At 37.4% G+C, this 21,650-nt stretch overlaps 3 protein-coding genes across 3 annotated transcripts; 1 reads left to right on the top strand and 2 right to left on the bottom strand.

The window, feature by feature from the left end:
- Window positions 1-80: 80 nt before the first annotated feature.
- LOC108888424 (proteasome subunit beta type-8) lies at window positions 81-3,266 on the top strand. Its single transcript, XM_018684413.2, has 6 exons — window positions 81-518; window positions 772-913; window positions 1,292-1,403; window positions 1,782-1,911; window positions 2,157-2,361; window positions 2,712-3,266. The coding sequence occupies exons 1-6, from the start codon at window positions 369-371 to the stop codon at window positions 2,798-2,800; spliced, it is 828 nt and encodes a 275-aa protein (XP_018539929.1). The 5' UTR covers window positions 81-368; the 3' UTR covers window positions 2,801-3,266.
- A 1,200-nt stretch (window positions 3,267-4,466) lies between these two features.
- Window positions 4,467-14,438, bottom strand: LOC108888429 (class I histocompatibility antigen, F10 alpha chain). Its single transcript, XM_018684418.2, has 8 exons — window positions 14,249-14,438; window positions 13,050-13,310; window positions 7,791-8,069; window positions 7,045-7,329; window positions 6,657-6,758; window positions 6,518-6,535; window positions 6,313-6,385; window positions 4,467-5,985 (listed from the first exon to the last, which is right to left on the bottom strand). Exons 1-7 carry the CDS (start codon window positions 14,304-14,306, stop codon window positions 6,339-6,341), a joined length of 1,050 nt encoding a protein of 349 aa, XP_018539934.1. The 5' UTR covers window positions 14,307-14,438; the 3' UTR covers window positions 4,467-5,985; window positions 6,313-6,338.
- A 3,729-nt stretch (window positions 14,439-18,167) lies between these two features.
- LOC108888427 (class I histocompatibility antigen, F10 alpha chain) lies at window positions 18,168-21,266 on the bottom strand. The gene is made up of 8 exons (XM_018684416.2): window positions 21,064-21,266; window positions 20,060-20,326; window positions 19,496-19,774; window positions 19,073-19,393; window positions 18,892-18,993; window positions 18,677-18,754; window positions 18,468-18,546; window positions 18,168-18,368 (listed from the first exon to the last, which is right to left on the bottom strand). The coding sequence occupies exons 1-8, from the start codon at window positions 21,113-21,115 to the stop codon at window positions 18,365-18,367; spliced, it is 1,182 nt and encodes a 393-aa protein (XP_018539932.1). The 5' UTR covers window positions 21,116-21,266; the 3' UTR covers window positions 18,168-18,364.
- Between the last annotated feature and the right edge of the window lie 384 nt (window positions 21,267-21,650).

The following is a 21,650-nucleotide window of genomic DNA, read 5'->3' on the forward strand; positions in this document are numbered from 1 at the left end:
ATTTCCGCCTAGAGACTAATGATGAGAAACATACAGTGATTTCCTATTGGCTTCTGCAGTTTGGAGCCTTTTTTTTTTAACATCACCGATTTTTTATTTTATTTTGATCGATGAACTTTTTGATTTAAAACAGAATTGGTTATGTATATTTGTTAGTAATCACGCATTAGTTTAGTGTTAATGACTCATTTTCCAGGATATTCTGCAGAAAAAGTGAAATTGTTTTTAAACCGTTTCACTTTCGAATTCTTTGTTACGCACAAGGAAATTATCGCCGACGCTTCGTCGATCGCCCTCGTTATTTTGGAAAACCTAACACGTAGACTATAGAAAATAACCTAAATATAATTTATCCACATTAATACATAATGGCTCTCTTCGACGTAAGTGGGTTTAAGTCTTATTCTGAACTCCGTGGGCAGATTCTTCCAGCAAGACAGACGCATCTCGTCGACCGAACCAACCACTACAATTTCGGGACCAAAACTCAGGAATTCGCTGTACCTGTGGGTGCAGACGTGAGTATCATTAGATCTGTTAGGAAGTTAATATGCTGATTAATTTCAGGTAAATCTGACACAAGCATGAAGCGTGTGGTTCAAGTTATTTTACGCGTCTCTTGTTTTCAGTGTGTGGCGCGTGTCTGCTTCTTATCAAATGTCAAATCATTAATTTATCTCAACTATAACGAATCAGTGTCAGATTGATTTACTTTATGATATATATTACACGCTCATGCTCACTGAGTTTCCTTCTTTGGTTTCATTACAGCCCTCAGGTTTTCTCAAGTCCTGCAACAATGACTCAGGTGTGTGTATCGAGATGAACCACGGTACGACCACCCTGGCCTTCAAGTTCACACACGGGGTCATCGTGGCTGTGGACTCCAGAGCCTCAGCTGGTCGTTACTTAGGTAAATATGCAGATTTGGAAAAGTATCAAAAATGCTATTTTCTCTTCCTGATCTGGAGAATTAACAAACAGTTGGAAAAGGTGGGTTAATGCACAGACTGTGTCTTGGTGCAGTTTGATGGCTTATTAGCAGCAGTAAAGGAAAAGAGGGAGTTACAGAGTCACATGGCCCAGTCAGTAGTCATACTGCCACCTTCACCACACTGTAACACCTTCTCATCATCTCAGTTAATAAAGGGGCTGATGAGGAACTTTTAAATGTAAAACATGAAGGCAATAAGTGCTGCTACAGTGAGCTGCCTCACAGTGTTGACATACTTCCATCTACAGTCTTTGTCACTAAATGTCTTTCTTTCCCAAATGTGTCTCATCTCTGCAGCATCCAACGATGTCAACAAGGTCATAGAGATCAACCCGTACCTGCTGGGCACCATGTCAGGCAGCGCTGCAGACTGTCAGTACTGGGAGAGACTCCTGGCTAAAGAGTGCAGGTCTGTAATACTGTGTTTTAATATTGCTCCTGTTGTCTCATTGTGATCTAAGTTTCTTAATGTGACTGATAAAACCAGCTTTCCACTCTCTGATCTAGTTTGTCCTTTCTGAGTGATGCAAAGGGCTTAAATGGTTCTGACAGTGACTTCACATGTAGAAAGTCCTGGGCTCTAGGTCCTGGGTTTGAACCCCACATGGACTGACTGGGGTTTTCTTGTGTTGAGTTTATATGAACACATGCATGTTACAGTGGGCATTATATAGCAAATATTCTGTAGTGAAGACATACACAAAATACATTCACCCTCATGAAATAAAACAAAATATGTTCAGGCCAGTCTGGACTGCCTACATGTCTGATTTATTATTTTATCCAGGTTGTACAGGCTGAGGAACAACCACAGGATCTCTGTGGCTGCTGCCTCCAAGCTGCTGTCTAACATGATGCTGGGTTACAGAGGAATGGGCCTGTCCATGGGCAGCATGATCTGTGGGTGGGACAAACAGGTAGCGTCTTTAAGTGTTTGACAGAGAAAGGAAATCATGTGGTGAACTTCAGGTCACTGGCAAGTTTTTGTCATTTATACAGTAGTAGTTGTCCAAGAAACAGAGGACAGTTTGATTGATAAAACTGAATTTCCCTCAATTTATTTAATAAATGGGAATGGGAATATTTATTGGTGCCAAACTGCCAAAATCCTCATTTTTGTTCCTTTATTCTTGCACCAATATAAAGACTGTGTGTTCTCCAGGGTCCTGGTCTGTACTATGTGGATGATAATGGGACGCGTCTGTCGGGTCGTATGTTCTCTACCGGCTGTGGGAACAGTTACGCCTACGGTGTGGTGGACAGCGGTTACAGGGAAGACATGACGGTGGAGGAGGCGTATGAACTGGGCCGTCGAGGCATCGCTCACGCTACACACAGAGACGCCTACTCTGGTGGAGTGGTCAACAGTGAGTATACTCTGAGAATCTTTTAGCATCGGTGTGGTTCTCTTTGATTTCAGCCACGTTACAGCGGCGTGGCTCAAGGATTGGTTCATCAGTTAATCAGTCTGTGTCACTTTGGTCCAAACTGGGTCAAATTTCATTACTTGTAATGAGTTAATTGACAACCTGGGGTTTTTGTTGCATGTCAGTCCCGCCTCTCTTCCTTTCCTTTCATCTCTCTGCTGGCAGAAAATGTAGTTAAAAAAATTGAGCAAAGACCTGAATTGTATGAAGCTGTTTTCCATGAGCACATGAAACAGGTAAATTGTCATTGTGCATCATGAGTTCATCTGTGTGTGTTTGTGTTTGTCTAGTGTACCACATGCAGGAGGACGGTTGGATCAAAGTGTGTAAAGAAGACGTATCAGAGTTGATCCATCGCTACAGGAAGGGAATGTTCTGAGTTTGATCCCTGAACCTGGATTAACTGTAACACAAAAGGGTCCAGTCACAGGTTTCTTTACAAAAGGATGTAATTAAAAAAAATCTAATTAAGGGATAATTTTTTTTGGTTTGTTTGTTTTTTGGTGGGGGAATAAAAATATAAATTGATGACATGAATTTAGAAATTGATGACTTCAGATTCAGGAGGAGAGAGTATAGGGGAGTGTGCAGTTCCATTTCAACTGTGGATCAATAAAATGTTGGTCAAAGAATGAATAATAAAACTGAACAGTTTCTTACTCAACAACATGTTACTCAAATTCACATCAATAAACAGATCTTTGTTTTGTTATTGTTCTGTATATCATGTAAATTTGGTGCATGTTGATATTTTAACTCTCCAGGTTTGGTTCAGTAAAGTATTTCCTGTTTCCTGAAGAGTTTGATTTGTTCTTCGTAATAAAGCAAGGTGTTTTCAGCCAATAGTAAATGTGTGTTGGGATGTAGACTTTGTCCTTGTGCACTGTTGACCAAATTGTTATGTAATCACAGTGTCATCACATTTTCAACATATCATAAAGCGGTGTTGTTTTTTGTTTATTTTGTTTGTTTTTTTTTAAAAAATATATTTAATTTCTATATTGAGCTGTGGAAGAAAAAAAAGGATCTGCATCACTTGATTGTTATAGAAATTAGTTTTCTGATACATCGCTGGTTTATATCACTCAGTGTAAATAGTACTTTTATATTTGTACATATGATTTCATACATAATTTATAGCATTACACATCCTACAGGTTGGTGACAATATTAGCAGTACCAGCAGCTGTGATGTCGTGTGTTTCTATGCAGAATTCAGCCCCACAGGTTTTATCCTGTACAGGTATAAATCTTCCCCATGAAAAAAGCAGGTTAATCAACTTAATATAAAAAGGTCTGTGAGGATCTGTTTGTTTTTTTTCATGCCTAATGTGATGCTCGCAGAGTGCTAGGGATTAATGACCTCAAGAAATAAATGAGGAAGGGATGGATATTTTCAGGTAACAACTTAAAAAACACACAATAATTAATCTGCCTGTGTAGTAGGTGAATCTATCTTTGTCATATTTCATACAGTTTGTGTAACCTACTGTAAATCTGAGTCATGAACTGGATAATTTCTCAACAGGTGTAACGTCATCAGTTGCCAGGCAGATTTCAGTGCTACAGGTTTTTCAGGGGAAAACCAAAACACCACACTGAGCCTGTGCAGAGTGAACAAGAGAGGAGTGGATCTGCTCAGGTCTAACACCTGTATATACAAAAACAATGTGAGATGGAAAAAAGCATCAATCAGTGGTTGTACATAGTAATATTCCCTCTATTTTGTTAATAAACTAATAGTATAAGCCTCCTATAATAAACAAATAAAATAACTAAGAGAATCAATGACATTGTCTTAGACACAGCAGCAAACCAGACATAAGAGAAACAAAATGATTTTACAGAAGTGGTAGAAGAAGAAGTCAAATTCCCCCTTTCAGTGACATTAAAAGAAACACAGGTTTGTCTAAATTACATCTGCAGGTCAGAGTCAGGCTCATTTAGTTTCTCAGACATTAGTGAATAAATATTCACTGTGGCTACAGTCACAGATGTGACAGCATATACTGTGTGAGGAATCACAAAAAGACACAGAAAACCAGAAATTTGGAATTTTGGAACTTTATTGAAGAGTCAAAGAAAAGTACAAAAAGAATGAAATAACAGTGCAACTTCATTTAACATTCATTTATGTAACTCCACACAAGAAGATATTTTGAGCATCGCTGTTCAATTTCTAAATGTTTACAAAGCTAAGATAGAAAACTCCTTTGTCCCTTAAACACTAACAGATTAATAATTTTCTATTTTTCTATCAGTTTGCTGAGAAGCTTAAAACATCCAACAACCCTTTAAGAATCTCAGCTAAAATGAAAATATAATGTTCAAAAACAGATCAAAATATGGATAATATGAAACCAAAAACAATATACTCTCGATTAATAACTTCAAAGCCATAAATTACATCTGAAGCCTGATTAGAAACAAAACACATCTTTAATTCTAACAATTTTAAAGAAATATACACACAGAATATTTACACAACTGGAAATCAAATTAAGAAGTTTTGTTAATGTGTGTGTCTGGGGGTTGGAGATTTGATACAACCTATCATTGTAATTTTATGTTGCTTCATATTTACATCATGAAAAGTTCTATTTTCTGGAAAATCAAATCAAGAGATTATTATAGATGTAGCAGTAGCCACAGGGTATGATGTCCACTTATCAAGATAATTAACCAGTGATGAAAAAAAATTCCCTCCATTCATTTTCTATCGTGTTGAGTCTCAGAGGACTGAAGTCAGTCCCAGACGACTGGGGGTTGAGATGGTGTACAGTTTATCACCAGGCATTGCACTGATAGAAAACCATTCACATCTTCACCTACAGGTAATTTAGAATCGCCAAATCACAAGCAGGTTTTGGGTTCTTGCTAATTAATTTGCAGTATTGTCTCCAGTGATCTCACACAATCAGGGAACTAAAGAATCTCTCAGTATAAATAGTCTAGAAAACTCTGCACTCTGCACATACCTTTAGATAACTAATTGTTATCTCCAGTTATACATCATCATATCAGAAGACCCTCAGAGTATAGATGAAAAGAAGAATGAATGTATAATATGTGGATCTGTGTTGTATCTATGTATCTATATTGAGATTTGTATTATCACTATTGATTTTACAACAAAACCCCAACACCAGGAATATGAAACTGTGACTATAGTGGATTTGTTTTAGATGATCACACAAACCTTTATATTAACTGTATCTATGAAAAGAGATGTGATGCTTTCATTGGTTTGAATATTATGTTTTACTTCTCTCCAGGTCAGGAAAAAAGTTAACCTCATTTGATTTACCAACTTGAATGACACTTTTTTTATTTAAACTACATGATTAAAACCATTATGTCACCATTTATTTTTAATATTTTCCAAACTGTTTTTTATATTATCATTATGATTATTATTATAATTAATATGAATATACTAATTGATTCCCAACCCTGATTCTGTCAATTTATGATCTGAATAATGAATGATCAATGAACACCCAGTTTATGGAGGAGAATGTGATGGCACTGCTCCTTCCTCCAGTGCAAAATATTTCCATAAACCTGAAAAAAAAAGAAATTGCTATTAGTGATTGAAGAATTCCACAAAGCCACATGTTTATATATTTACAGTATCATCTAGACCTAAAATATCCATGATTCAGTCATTTAAGTGTTAACATTCTTCATTCAGTATTTATGTACAATGCTTTTGAAGTACAAACATTTGTTTCATCTTCACTAATGTAGCAACCCTTTTTAAAGTCACATTATATTTTATTTACAACTTAAATTTGTCACAGAAAAGACACAGTGGACAAAAAAACAACCACATCAGGTTCTTTTGCAGACAGTTTAAATCAGCTTTGTTTAACATGCAAAGTAACTCACTGTGTTCAGGATGGTGTGTTTGTCATTTAGGCGCTGGGATTCAGCTGCTCCATGACCTCTGGGTTGCTTACAGCTGTAAGATCAGAAAAACATTGTTATCTCACATCCTCCTCTGAACTGACACTGTTATATTAACAGCTAACATGTTAAATCTAGAGTGCAGAGAGAGATCACAGAAAACAGGATGGAAATATGTTTTACTCACGAGATGGAGGACGTTTGGCTAAAATAAAAAGAAAAAAGAAAAGTTTGGTTCACTTTTGCAATCTGTAGAAAGCATCAACTAAAATTCTACAATAGAAATACTGAATAAATGAGCCAACGTCTCTGTTTTGGTCTCTCACCGTTCTTCTTTTTGTAAATCAAGAATCCAATGGCAGCGATGGCGATGACGAGAGCAAGAACCACCAGTGCAACAATGGTGGGGGTCATGTCAGTCGGCTTCTCTGTTGAGCAAAAACAACAAACCAATCATCCAAACCAATCCTATACATACATACTTCAACCATTCAGTCTCTTTACTCTTTTATTTAATTAGTTTTGTATTACACTTTAAAAGTTTGACTGAATTAAGAAAATGAAATTAAATTAAGAAAATCAGTCTTTTAAGGGATTTGTCAGGGTCACATACATTGGTTTAATACTGATCCAGAGTTAAAATTATACAAAAACTAGATGGAATGAAAACATGATAGAACACGAGGAAGGAGAACTTTCTACTGTGTTTCCTACCTTTATTACTTCTGATATTCTCCAGTTTGGTGATGATGTCGTCCTTCACACCAGAGAGCTGAAACACACATTCATACTTCTGTCCAGGTGCAGGTGATTTCAGCTCAACACTCATCTGGAAGGTTCCATCATGGTTGGGGAGGATCTCTCCTTTCTCCACGCCATCATGAAGATCCTCTCCATCTTTCCTCCAGAACATCATGGCTCTGTCAGGGTAGAAACCTGTAGCATGGCAGCTGACTGGAGAGGAGGGAGTCTTCTGGAGGAGAGACACTGAGGGAAGGGCTGGAGAGAGGGAGAGGAAAAACAGATTATAGTTTATTTTATTTACTGTTTGATGTCATGTATCTTGAATGTCTTAGTTACACATTTTAATATATATGCCAAATGTAATTAAGAAAGGGTGGTGGGACAGAGAAAAAAAAGGCCAGATGAAGAAATGTGAACGAGGGAGAGACAGGTTAGAAAGGTCAGAGGTGAAGAGACAGTGGTGGAAACAGTAAAAGAGACATTAAAGAGGACAGACAAGGGGAAGAAAAGGAAGACAAGAAAGGAGAAAAGAGTGGTGATAAATATGTAAGAAAAAGTGACCGAGAGAGAGAATGAGGGGAAAAAGAAATATAATGGAGACACAGTAGGTCTCTGTATGTTGGTTCATATTTATCATAATGTTACTGTTGGTTAGAAACAGAGAGGAGACATGGAGATTGTTGTTCATGAAACTACATCAGGTCATGTGATTCTACCTGTTCTCAGCAGAGAGCTCCTCCCATAGTTCACATACTTCTTCAGCCACTCAACACACTCCTGGGTGTAGTAGTTCTTTAAATATGTATTCTGAGCTCTGTCATGGTCCCATTTGTTTTTAGTGATGACAGCCTGTGGTGTTGGAGCGATCCACGTCTCTGTCTTCAGGTCAAATGATACAAAGTCTTCTCCATCATAACCATACTGATCATAACCATTAATCTCTCCAGTCTCATCATCCCACTCACAGCCGTACATGTTCTGGTAAAGGTGAACACCTGAGACAGAGACAGAGAGAGATCTCAGTTCAGTCAGTTATTAACAGTTAATTTCACATCTTTACCACAGAGACACTGATCCACAGACACCAACACAGTTTATCTACACTGTTGAAGGTTGTGTATCTTCATGGGAGCTGCAGGAACACACACACACACACACACACACTCTGAGGTGGAGTCCTGAGCAGCAGATACAGGTTAAACCTGATCCTGGACTGAACATTAGATCCAGTGAAACTCCTGTGGATCAGTCCAACAACATCCTCTTCCTGTGAGAAACTACAGACTAGACTGTCCTCAGGTTTGTTCTAGAAGCTTCCACTGAAGGAGAGTTTCAGTCCAGGATCAGTCAGTAGACTCCACCTGCTCCACCAGGACAGTGTCCTGTTCAGCAGTGTGTTACTACAACCGCTCAGAGTAAGGCAGAGACCAGCAGGACCATTATGGAGACTGGGAGGCAGTCTGTGTCCTGATTGGTCCATCCATCTGTCAATCATTCAATACAACCAACAGCTGATCAACACACTGTGGTCAGCTGATCTGATCTAATATCATCTGTAGATCCACTGAATATTTAAGGATGAAATTATGGTTATTTTAATCACTGATTCATCTGTTCATTACCTTTAAAAATAATCCATTTATCATTTACTGAGCTGAAATCTTCAAAATGCTTCTTTTGTTTGACACTGATCAGAATTTAATTTTATAAAATGTTGTTTAAATAAAAAAGATAGAAGCAGCAAGTTCTCATATTTCAGAAACTGTAATCACCTTTTTTGGCTTTTTGCTTGATAAAAGATTCAGATGATTATTTGATTATCAGAACTGTTGATTCATTTTCTGTTGATCAAATAATCAATTAATTGGCATTTTTCCAGCACTATATAAATGTATTATGGCATAGACACTGTGGGTAAGTAAAGTTAATCTGATCTAATGTGTAACTCTGCTGTGTATTTATTATTAGGTGGACACACTGGTTGGTACAGTAAAGTAAATCTAATCTAATCTGTTGTTCTACTTTATAGTTTATATATTTAGGGTTCAAGCTAATGATTCCTGTCATTATTAATTATGTAATGTTTTTTTAATTCATCAATTCATTTTTTTATCCTGTAATATTTCAGAAAGTAGTAAAAATGTTCATCACAAGTTCACAGAGCCAAAGGTGAAATCTTCAAACTCCTCCTTTTGTCTGACCAACACTGAACAGTATTTAATTTATATTCATCTAAAACAAACAGTAAATTCTAAGATTTGAGAAACAGGAACCTGCAGATCATCTGACATTTTTGCTTGATAAAATAAAATGATCTGATCATCAAAATGTTTTGTCAATTAATTTTCTGTTGATCACCTGATCGATTAATCAACTAATCATTTCAGCTCTATATATATATATTCACTCTTAGAAGGAAATGTGTTGAAAATGTGCACAGTTACAGTGTAGTCCTTTCTTTTACACATGTGGAGTCAGTTTTAAATCAGACTGTGTTGGATGAATTGAGCTGTTTCACACACACAGCTCTGTGTATATTTAAAATGAACAGATTGTATTTGTTCGTTCATTGTTCATTCAGCTAACGTGAGCTTTGCCGTCAGTTCCTCCCTCACACACTCGTCCATGACGGTTACATGACTTACAAACCTCCTGCCTGAGCTGTGAGATTATTATCACTGGAGTCACCAGTTAACACAGCTACACAGTATGAGGCTCATGAAGGCTTTATTTTATTCCTATTTTTTCACTGATGGAGAGCAGAGGATTGAAACTAATGTCTGCTCATGTAAAACTTTGTTGAATTTAAACTTTTCCCTGTGAGGTTGGTGTTGGTCACATTAGGCCAAGTCACAGAGCTAATGTTACACTTCCAGTTAGCTCTGACGTTACACTTTGCCTTCACTGTTTTTCACCACTCTGTGCATTTTTATCATTAATTGTGTTAAAAGTATTACATAAGTGCAGCCATGAAGGAGCTAAAATTATCCCTGAAAAAGCAGAGAGCAGGCTCTTGGTGTGAGCTAACGTAGCATGTTGCTAACGAAAATGTGATGGAGGTTTAAGCTAACCTTTGTGGTGCAGAACTGGAGGGATTTTCTTCTTTAATCACAGTTTGACAGTAAGTTTAATCTAACTGAGCTGTTTAGTATTTTTCTTGTTGATTTGTTATCAGTTCAGTTAGTCACAGTAATTAAAGCTCACACTCACTGATGCTGCTTTGTGACTGATTTTTTCTCAGCTAACAAGCTGAAGCTAAATACTGTAGTTTGATGTGTCTGACCCAGTTATTGACAGTTTATTTTAATGATGTATTTCTTGATTTCAGATGGTTTATATTTCTCACAGTCAGGTTGTAATTGTTGCATTTGGTGACTGGTTTTTATTCCAGCCTCAGCATGTGTTGACTGGAACTGGTAAATCTTAGACCTGGATATTACAAGAGTCTGAAGAGGATGTTTGTGTGGAGTAATGCTGCTTTAACTTCTCTTAAACCTCACCTGTTTTAGATCAAACTTTATGATTAAACATCAATATAATAACCTTAGAGTAACTTGGATTGTTAAAATACTTCATTGTACCCAGATGTTTACAGTTGATTCTACAGATGTTATTTTTGTCAGTAAATTAAATGAACATTTCTGAAGAGGAGCCTGGATCTCTGGATCATCAGCCTGTGGAGGATCACTGACTGAATCTGCTCTAACACAATATTTTTATCTATAAAGGAAACATTCAAATAATGTTCATGTATCACTGAGGCCTGACAACATGTGGGAATATATTAAATTAAAATTTCTCTCATGCTGTGCTCAGGTGGATTATCTACATGCACAAAGAAGATGAACAGTATCAGTGTTGGTGATCTTGTAGTGAGGCAGGGAGTGTAGGTTTGTTATTTTTGTTTCTACTAAATGTTAGGTTTGTCACTTGTTAGATAAAAGGTGTCATGCATTTCACTTTACTGTATAAAAGGGATCTGTAATGTGATCTGTGCTGGTGATGACAGCTAAACATAGGACCATCTGATGCAAATCAGTTTGTCTTTACATTGGTCTCATTTTATCTGTGATCAGTGACACCAGCTCTGACAGACGTTCATATATGGATCAGAATAATCAGTTATATGGAGAAGGTTGGTGAAGACTGGAAACTATAATGATAACGCTGTCTGCTGTCTGCTGTCAGCTGTTACACTGTCTGCTATTTAATTTAATGTCATGTTTTTACAGTGTGTGTATTATGTATTCTTAAATAATATTTGCTGGTCCCTTTTCTTGTAGGATCACTTTTAATTACTCTAACTAACTATATCCTTAGAGGTGCTGGAGCTGAAAAAGTAATCTCTCCCTCTCCTGTCTCATCCCACTGATCCTCGTTCCCTCCCCCAACCATCTTCTCTCTGAAAAACACTGGAGACTGTGCCAGAAGAATTCAGCAGTATCTTATGTTGAAAGAAAAAGTTGTATCTTTGAATAATAGTACTACTAAAAAACACAGATTGTTGGTTTTCAAAGTTTAGTTTTTTATCAACATTTGTCCAACATATCACTGAACTGTATTTAATTTACAAATACACAGAACAGAGAAAAGTAAATTCTCGTACTTAAAAAACTAGAACCAGCAAATATTTTGTTTTCAGTATTTTGCTTGATGAGTGATTATTATCAAAGTTGTTGTTCATTAATTTTCTGATTAACTGATTACTTGACAAATGATTTCACCACTACACACATTTATAGCATAGACACACTGCATTCAAATCATTTTAATACAATTTAATCAGTAGTTCTGATATATATTTATTACAGGTTGGACAAACTGTGGTCAGTACATTACAGTCGCACAGTTAAATATTTTATCCTGTGATCTGAATGAGATGTTTTCAGTGTCATCCTGTCAGTCAGGTGTATTAAACAGCTGACCAACTCACTGTGGTCAGTTGCTGTTACTGCTGTCGTATGAGGACTGTCCTGCTCTGTAGTTTAAGGAACCACAAAGTAATTCTCCTCTATCAGCTGTATGCTGTAAAGCTGTTGTGATAAACAGGTTTCTACAATAAAGTTATTGTGAACTAACTCACTATGGGAAGTTCAGTAGAGTTATTCTGATCTAATCTGGTGCATTAAAATACAGCAGCCAGTCTTCAGTCTCTGTAATGTGAGTTTCAATCAGGTGTATAAATGAAGGAAATGTTTCATACCAAACAACTGAACCTGTGTCCGTCAATGTTTGAGCTTTAAAGCATTCCACATAAATTCCACAAGAAATTCTCTTAAGGGCAACATTTACTGGCGATTATATTAGACAGATAAACTGGATTTTAAAAAAAACTACTGTCTTTTGACTGTGCAGTGCAAATTAAAGATTATATACACAAAGATAACATACCCTGCAAACTCAGTAACAGACGTTTGTATGTTAATAGTTACTACACCTTCTGAGGACACACTGTCACTTTAAATAAGCACATATTATTTTGACTTTAATTAAGAAACTTTACTTTTGCCATGAAGCCTCACTTTACAGATTGAAAATGGATTGAGTTCTTAAATCTCTTGTTGTTTTTATGTTTTTGTTTTCTTTGTTTTGTTTTGTTTTTTTAAAAATAATACAAAAGATGTTCAATATAAAAATATATTTTAAAACAAAACCCTTTAGACAAATTATATGCTTTCCTCATATGAGTGTGGCTTCCATTTGTTATCACTGACCTTTAATTTTAATTAAAGTGAAAGTAAGTTTTAAACACCATATCCTTTAAAAAATAAATAAGTATCAGCAAAAAAGAAAGTAAATAATGTTCAATAAAAGTTTAAATAAAGTAGAAGACATTTGAATACGATACAAGGAGCAGTAGACACATCAGCTGTGTGTGTGTGGGTGACAGAGAGAGAGTAAAGAGAGTGTGTGAACATTGATATCAATGTCACAAATGTTTCTGAAAGGTTTTTTAATGACTGTGCTCTACTCACCTCCAGTCTGATTGAAGCGATTCTTGGCAGTTTCAATGTTAGCTTTGAAGGTCTGCTCAGAACCAATGGAGGCCTGAGTCTGTCTCTCCCAGTACTCAGGTCCTTCAGTCTTGGCAATCCAGTCCTGCTTGGGAATCTCTTTTTTAATGACACTGTCATAGTAAGTGAAAGGCTGCTTATCTACCATGCCCACAGTCACAAACTCTGGAAAGCCTGTGATTCCTGCTGATGCTGTGTAGAAGTACTGCAGCGAATGTCTCACTGTGGAAAAAGAAAACACACATTTGAATGCAGGTTACACTGAGGGAATCAGCAAACTTCAAACACAAACTTGCTGCAATGGTAAAACAAATTGACGAAGGCTGCAGAAAATATCAGACTTAAAATCAGTAGTAATGAACTAATTACTCAAGGACAGATGAAAGGCTTATTTAAAAAAAAAATGTTTTATAGTTTCCGTAACTATTTACACTGAGCTTTCCTAACAAGTAGATGTACACTTTAGATAAATACAGCTTTATTTACCCATTGATGTTTGATCCACTACACCAAAAAAGTTGAGTGATAACTCATCATTATCATTCATCATCAGTTTGAACGGGATCACATTGTAATATATGATCCTATTGTCTACTCAATTCACTGTTTAACACAACACTAAATCTGAGCAAAAATGAATTAAAACGACTAAACACTATGGCCATCGGTAATTTGAACATACAAAAAGTTTTTTTTTTTTTTTAAGTAAATCTTCAGCACAAGATAAACTCTTCAGCTACAGTCACTTGACAGTATTGATATACAGTACAGTAGGCCTTCATTACTTTTCAATAATGTTGAAACAAAATCTGGATTTCAGCCTAAGTGGAGCATTTCTCTTAAATCAAATCTTTCATAAATATATTTTCAGAATAGTCAATATTTCACAGTTTCATGTATGAGTTTCATCTTAAAGCCTTAACAGTGAATCATTAATTCAGCACCGAGTCACACAGACGCACTTTCCTATTGGAAGACATTCAGTAGTTATATCGGTGTCAATATTTGGGTTTATAAAATGTGTTATTATTTTCAAAGTCCTGAAATTTCGAAACACTTTCGATTTGTAGATGCATACATGGTAGAAACAACCATCTGTAGTATTAATACTGCTATTATTTTTTTTAAAATCATAATTATTCTATTAACTATCAACTCACCAGCTGCCGCGGCCTGGATTCCCAGAAGAATCACACTCAGAGCAAGAACAGTCTTCATCGTCTTCAGTAGTCTCTAAATCTTTGATAGACTGACAATAAATACAAAGGTTAGTCTTGTTTACCAGCCACAAAGTTGTCGAGAAGGACGTGGTACTATCACTGCTAAAACCACCGCTCAACTGAGAGAAACGTCTGAGGAGCGTGTGATATCAGCCTCCATCTGGGCCAATAGGAATTTAGGAAAAGCCCAGCGTCACTTAAATCTGGGTTAAATTTACCCATGAAGGTTGTTAACGAAAGTGAAAGTACACTTAGCTGATTTTAGCCTGTATGGGAGGATGGGGAGACAATGTTTGACAGTAATGTGATGTTCTTCACTTTACTAAAGTCACAGTTTAGTGCGGCTCACACCTTGTAAAACATTTGGTTATGTAATATAATGTGCAGAAATGTACTGATTACCCTGAGGAGTCACCTATGGATCAGTTCTGTGGAGCTGGTGGGAAATTCAGAACTGTCGCACTCTTGTTGTTTTTACTGTGTGATTGTCCTTGAATAAAAAACAACTGTTCTCATGAGAATATAAAGTTGGTCTCACTGATGTTACAGTAACTAAATGTGGTAGAGTGCTCCCCCCTGTGGTTCAAACCTGATCTGCAGCAGTGTGGAGGCCATCCATTTATTAGCAACGTACTGACTTGAAATAGTTTTGTAGATTTGCACTTACAGCTTGTGGTTTTAAGAAAAGCAGCTCATCCTCTTTAAGTCCATATCATTATGTTAAGTATATGTGCCATGATACAAAATACAAGACACATAATGTAATAATATAATTTTAATCAAACTGTAGTTTCTATTGTTCAAACTTTTGATATGAAAACAAACATCTAATAAATTAAACCAAAGCTGAATCAGAGAGGCAAACATCAGATCAGCTCAGTGTGCAGGCCGACACTGAAAACTGCCTGAAAGAGAGAAATGTAACACCACTGTTGATGTTTGGACACCTGAGCCTGTTTTCACTTTCTTATTGCTGTGGCACAGTTACAGCGAGTTGAGATGAGCAGAGGTGAGTTAATACTTTGTAAAAAGCCAAAATCTGAATCAGGCGGCAGGTCATGTAACAAATAATCAAAATATAATGATATATCAACATCACACAGGCTAGTGTTTTTTGATATTAATAATCTGACACGAAAATCACAAACGCTTCTGATGCATTAAAGAGGCAGAGGTGTCCTGAACACTGACATTTAAACTCTGTTATGTTTTGTTTTTCTGGCTCACTTTTGTCAGTTTATATCTGTTGTACATTGAAATATTTGCAAATGTTCATGTTGTGCCAAAAATGCTGAGACTAGTTTCATCTGAACTGTCTGTAAAAATCTGAGAACACTTCATAGTGCGGTGAATAAATACAGCGCAGGTTTGATTCCAGCTTTGTAAAACACCTATTTTGTTTTCAGAATTCAAAATATATTTGATATATTCATGATTTATCACAGATGTGTTTCTAATACTGTTTGACTCAGATCTCCTGTGTTGTGATCTTATTACAGACAAAAAAATTTTTACTGTAGTATTATGACTGTGATTCCCAGCCCCCAGTAAGAACATTAGACTCCTCTACCATTTTATATAATGTTGTTTTCTGTCAGCAAAGTCAATCAATCTTCACTTTGTCTGACATTGTCAGGACAAAATGAAGCTTTGATATCGAGCATATCATGAATCTGAAGTTATTTTTCATACATATATATTCTGATTTTTTCCTCCAAGTATGTGGGGAAATTCTCTTTTGTCTTTTTTTCCCCCACAGGTAGACTCAACTACAGACCGGTCTTAGAGCTGGTTGGAACATCAGTCTTTCTCAAGGACATTTCAGCAACATGAGGCTTGAACTCTGCCTTAATTTGTACCTGCTCACTCCAGAGTTTACCTTTAGAAAGGAGTAAAATGTGTGACAGCGCCCCCTCTGGACAGATGATGTATCGTCCCTTAAAGTTGATGATAGAAAGTCACATGATTTTATGTAGGTGTCAGTTTATTAAATTATCATGATAACTGACCCTGGTCAAATGTATTTATTAAACTGAAAACATATCGATTATTTGCTGCACTGCTTCATTAAACCTAAATATACAACTAATAAAAGCAGAATGACTTTTATGTTTTGAAACAAATAAATGATTCAGAAGCACTTTACTCACTTTTAAAACCCTAACCTGTACAAGTTTGGGGGATATTACACTCCAGATGTTATTTACATGGACTGATTGTCATACATTTAACAAAAAAAAAAAAAAAAAAAAAAAAAAAAAAGCTGTGTGAAATAGCACACATGAAACAATGAGAAACTAATGCACATTTCATCAGAAACGTCAGAAACAAACTCCTGAGAACAAATTATTTTTTGATGACAGACTCATTAGTTGTTTTCCATCATCTTCTTCTGATCTTCACTGGTGTCGTGTTAATACAGAAACAAGAAGAAATGTTAAACGTCTTAGTTTTTCTGTTTTCACCTCACACGTGATTCATCTGGATCATCTCTCTGTTGTTTTACAGACTAACATGTTGAATCTAGTATCACACACACACAGACCTTACTCAAGGTCCTATTTTTCCAAGAGAAACAGAGAGGAAAGAAGGGACAGAGACCCCTGTTCCTAGCACTTACAGATTTATGTTCCAGGCTATCAACCTAAACATGACCCCAAAAAATAGAAAAACGTATGTGTAACTTCAGACACTACATTTGTAAAGTCTGTAAAGAGACAGAGAACGACCGAGTTCAGTGTACTCGATACAGAAATGATTTTCACCCAACCCTGAATACAGTCCAGTCTAGTTTGTGCAGGTAAAGCGAAGTCAAAGCAAAAGTCCCATCCGGGTTTTACCGGATCCACCCAAAACAACCAACCCCGGAGCCCTCAGGTAAAACCTCAGCGTCTGTGAACACCGTTCAAACAGTACTGTTTACAGTAAATACACCGGGTACTCACGGTACCGTGGACTGGTCAGTGGGTCCGGTCTGCAGTCAGCTGTAGCTCCGCAGAGACCCGCAACTCCACGTTATTCTCCGACTGGTTAAAACACATCCAGAGTAAAATACACATCAACTGACCGAGTCCAGAGGAGAGGACTGTTTCCTTGTTGTCCACAATCAGCGGCAGTAACGCGGACTGAAGACGCGGACTGATACCGAGAACAAAGCCGGTGTTTCTCTTCATCTCTCAAACACTGCGGCTCTGAGACCCTGTTTCAACCTCACCGCCATTTTGGGGAGAACTGTGATTGGATGATTGGACTCGTGACGTGTAGCGGTGATGAGTCAGTGGACACACGTCAGGATTTAAAGGCAACACGTGCACGTGATCTATTAGAATCCATGAAAACCAACAGACACAAACAAACTTTACAGTCAATCATTTAACAAAAACTTTACAAAGCATCTCATCGGGTCAGTTTATGTCATTATTCTGAATCTCATACATTCATTAAAGAAAAGTAGAAACATCCACAGATTTTACCAACTCACTTAAAATAAATGTAAGAATCTTTTACACCAAACACCATAAAATACAGAAATCATGAAGTAACTTTTCTTCATCAAACAAAAACACAGTTACAACAGAAAAAAATGATGACAAACGGATGACTTCAGAAATCTGATAGATGTAATTTAACCAGTTTAAAACACAGAGGCACAGTTGTAAAATAAATCTTAAACTGACTGATGTAAATGTGTGTGGAGGTCTGTGTATCTATTAAAATGTGAAGACTTAAACCTCAACATCTATATAATGTGAAGAACAATAAATGTGAATAAATGTTTATATTTACATTTTTGCAGACATTGTTTTGTCCACAGTTTGATCACAGTAACATGTATCTACAGCTACAACTTCACCTCCACCTCCTGACAGAAACATGTGGCTCTTTACCTGCTAATCATCAGCTAGCTGCTAACTGTGTCTGTCATTACTGAACAGAGGTTAAATCACATCATCAGAGAACAGCTGTGTCTATAAATCTGCTGTTTATCACAGTTTAGGAGACTGAACAGAAAACAGTTCCTCACAGAGCGGAGTTCACCCTCCTCTTCAAACTGTCTCATCTGTGTGAACAGATAAACAAACATTAATTAGTGAACAGTGCAGAAATCTTTTGAAAACAGTATCAGTGGATACAGGAGTCAGACACAGACGTGTGTTACCTTTTCATCAGTGGTTTGTTGCTGTCTGCACTTTCTGTAGAGGAATTATTATTGTAGTTAAATGACAAAGTGTCCGGCTCTGAAAAGAAGAAGAAAACACAAACATCTGAACAGTCACATGAGATGAAAATGGACATTATAGAAAGAGTCAGACAGACACTTCACCTGCAGGTGCTGCATACAGGTGAAGGGTCAGAGCTGTTAGTTACCTTTGTCACTTCCCTTTGCAGAATTATCTGAACTGTGAGAAGAGGTCTCACTTTGCTGAGAGGATTTCTCTGATTTCCCTGAAATAAAAACAACACAGATGATTTCAGACGTCACAAGCATCTTTGATCAGTTTAGAAAGAAAAGATAAACTGTGGTGTGAAGGGACCTGAGGCTTGTTTCACAATCTGAACAATTATTAACTTGGTTTTTTCACCTTTCTTTGTTTTGTAAACCACGAATCCACTGACAGCAAAGAGGACGAGAGCGACTACAACCACTGCAGCAGTGATGGGGACGGTCACATCACTGGACGTCTCTGTTGAGGATAAAAGGAAATAATCACATCTGAAATGTCCTCTCATCTCTCCACTAACATAATAATCCAAAAAGCTCACCTCTGATTCCAGTTTTTCCCCAGTTGGTCCTGATCTCTGCTTTGTCCAGTTTGGTGATGATGTCCTCCTTCACTCCAGAGAGCTGAAACACACAGTCGTACCTCCTCCAGTCTTCAGGTGAGACTGATGAAATGTTCAGGTCAGCTCTCATCTGGAAGGTTCCATCATTGTTGGGGAGGATCTCTCCTCGGTCCACGTCCTCATGAAGCTCCTCTCCATCTTTCCTCCAGAACATCATGGCTCTGTCAGGGTAGAAACCTGTAGCGTGGCAGCTGACTGGAGAGGAGGGAGTCTTCTGGAGGAGAGACACTGAGGGAAGGGCTGGAGAGAGAAACTAAATCATACTAATATGGAGAAAAGAGTGGTGATAAATATGTGAGAGAAAGTGACAGAGAGAGAACGAGGGAAAAGGTGTGATTCTACCTGTTCTCAGCAGAGAGCTCCTCCCATAGTTCACATACTTCTTCAGCCACTCAGGACAAACCTGGGTCAGGTAGTTCTTCCACTGAGCGATCGAAGCTTTGTTATCGTCCCACTTGAGTTTGGTGATGACAGCCTGTGGTTTTGGAGCGATCCACGTCTCTGTCTTCAGGTCAAAAACTATGAAGTCTTCTCCATCGTAACCATGTTGATCGTAACCTTTAACCTCTCCAGTCTCATTGTCCCACTCACAGCCAAACATCCTCTGGGCGATGTGAACACCTGGTGATCAATAAGTGGATTAACTGATTAATCATCTCACATCATATAAGATCATTATGGACACAGACACACTGACTACCACAAATACACTGTTTATAATCTCTGTCAGTTACTGTGGGTGAGATAAACAGAAACACTGTCAGTGCAGTGTAGCAGCATCCGGTATCAGTAATGAGTGTGTTGAATCTGTGTGTGTGTGTGTGTGTGTGTGTATTAATTTGAAACACAGCAGGTAAAAAAACATGTTGCTGTTTAAAAAACGAGAACTGAAACAAACAAACAAACCTGCAGTTTGGTTGAAGCGCTGCTTTGCAGTTTGAATGTTGGCTTTGAAGGCCTGCTGGATACGGCTCCAGTGCTCAGCTTCACCTGCCAAGTACTCTGGGTTATCCTCGGTGACTTTCTTCATCCAGTCCTGTTTGGGTTCTGCCGTCTCTGTGCTGCTGTCGTAGCGAATCATCTGAACTTCATCAACCGAACCGACAGACACAAACTCTGGGAAGTTTGGGACGTGAGAGGAACCAGTGTAGAAATACTTCAGAGAGTGAATCACTGAAAGACAAAGTGGTGATTTTAGTTTTAATGATCACAGTCAGACGTTCTAATGATCTCTGCTGTGAGGTTAATAAACCAAATATTTCCAATGTTTTTTATGGCCTCTAACTTATTCTGACCAGTGTTTACTCATGGCTCTTCCTTGAGGTTCAGGATTAAAATTTAAACTCTATAACTTCTTGAAGATAAACCTAGAACATGTTCACAGTTTGAAGTGTGTCTTTTTGCTCTTTTCTGTTTCTATTGTCATTTTTTGAGTTGCAGTGGATTTCAAATATTTTAGTATAGTTTTTCTTTTTTTTTGCTATGATATGTATTGTCAGCTGTGAGACCTTATATCAACAGGTGTGTGTCTCTCCTTATCACGTCCAATCAGCTGAATCTACCACAGGTGGACTCCAATCAAACTGCAGAAACATCTCAGCAACAATCCAGAGGAATTAGAGGCGTCTGAGCTACGTTTATTAATTTAAAGTGTCGCAGCAAAAAGCCTGGATACTTGTGTCAATATGATATATCAGTTTTTCTTTTTTAATGAATTTGCAAGAATTTCTAACATTCTGTTTTGACCTTGTTATTGTGTGGTATTGATTATAGGTTGATGAATTTACAATCAGTTATAAAGCTGCAACATGTGAAAAGATTGAAGGGGTCTGAATACTTCCTGAATGCACTGTAAACCTTAAACTGATACATGCTGCAGTATATAGATACATTTAAAATGTTGAACTCACCTGAGGCTGCGCTGTTTATTCCCAGAAGAACCAGATAAATCACAGTCTTCATTGTGTTGGATCTTTATCTGTGATAGAAGAACTCGTGTGTTTCTGTCCGGTGGAGGAGGCTGAGGATCCAGCTGTGGATCAGTTTAAACTGGACATTCAGTGTGAAACCAGCAGCGTCTTCTCACTCAGCTTCACCCAGTGTCAGCTGTGACAGGACCGTTAGTTCACGGCTGAGATCTCAGTCTGAACCACAGCTGTTTCCCTCAGGGACCATCAACAAATCAACATTTAAATCACACACAGCCAGAGTTATTCTCAGCTCCTTCCTGCTCTGCTAACCTGCTCATATTACTGAAAATGCAGAAGACCTGCTTTGACTGCTAATGTGTGATTTATCTATTTTAAATAAATATTTGAATACAAGGTAAATGCATTTTTAAATAGCTTCCATGTGACTCTAAATCTATACAGATACTATAACTACCCTGAACAAACATTATATATATATATAACCGCACTCTCACTGCCAACACTGGGAGAAGCTGGATGAGAAGACGCTGCTATGTCTACAATCCATCCTCTGAGACAGAAACACG

This window comes from Lates calcarifer, unplaced genomic scaffold, assembly GCF_001640805.2.
Source record: "Lates calcarifer isolate ASB-BC8 unplaced genomic scaffold, TLL_Latcal_v3 _unitig_1352_quiver_842, whole genome shotgun sequence".
Lineage (NCBI taxonomy): Eukaryota > Metazoa > Chordata > Actinopteri > Centropomidae > Lates > Lates calcarifer.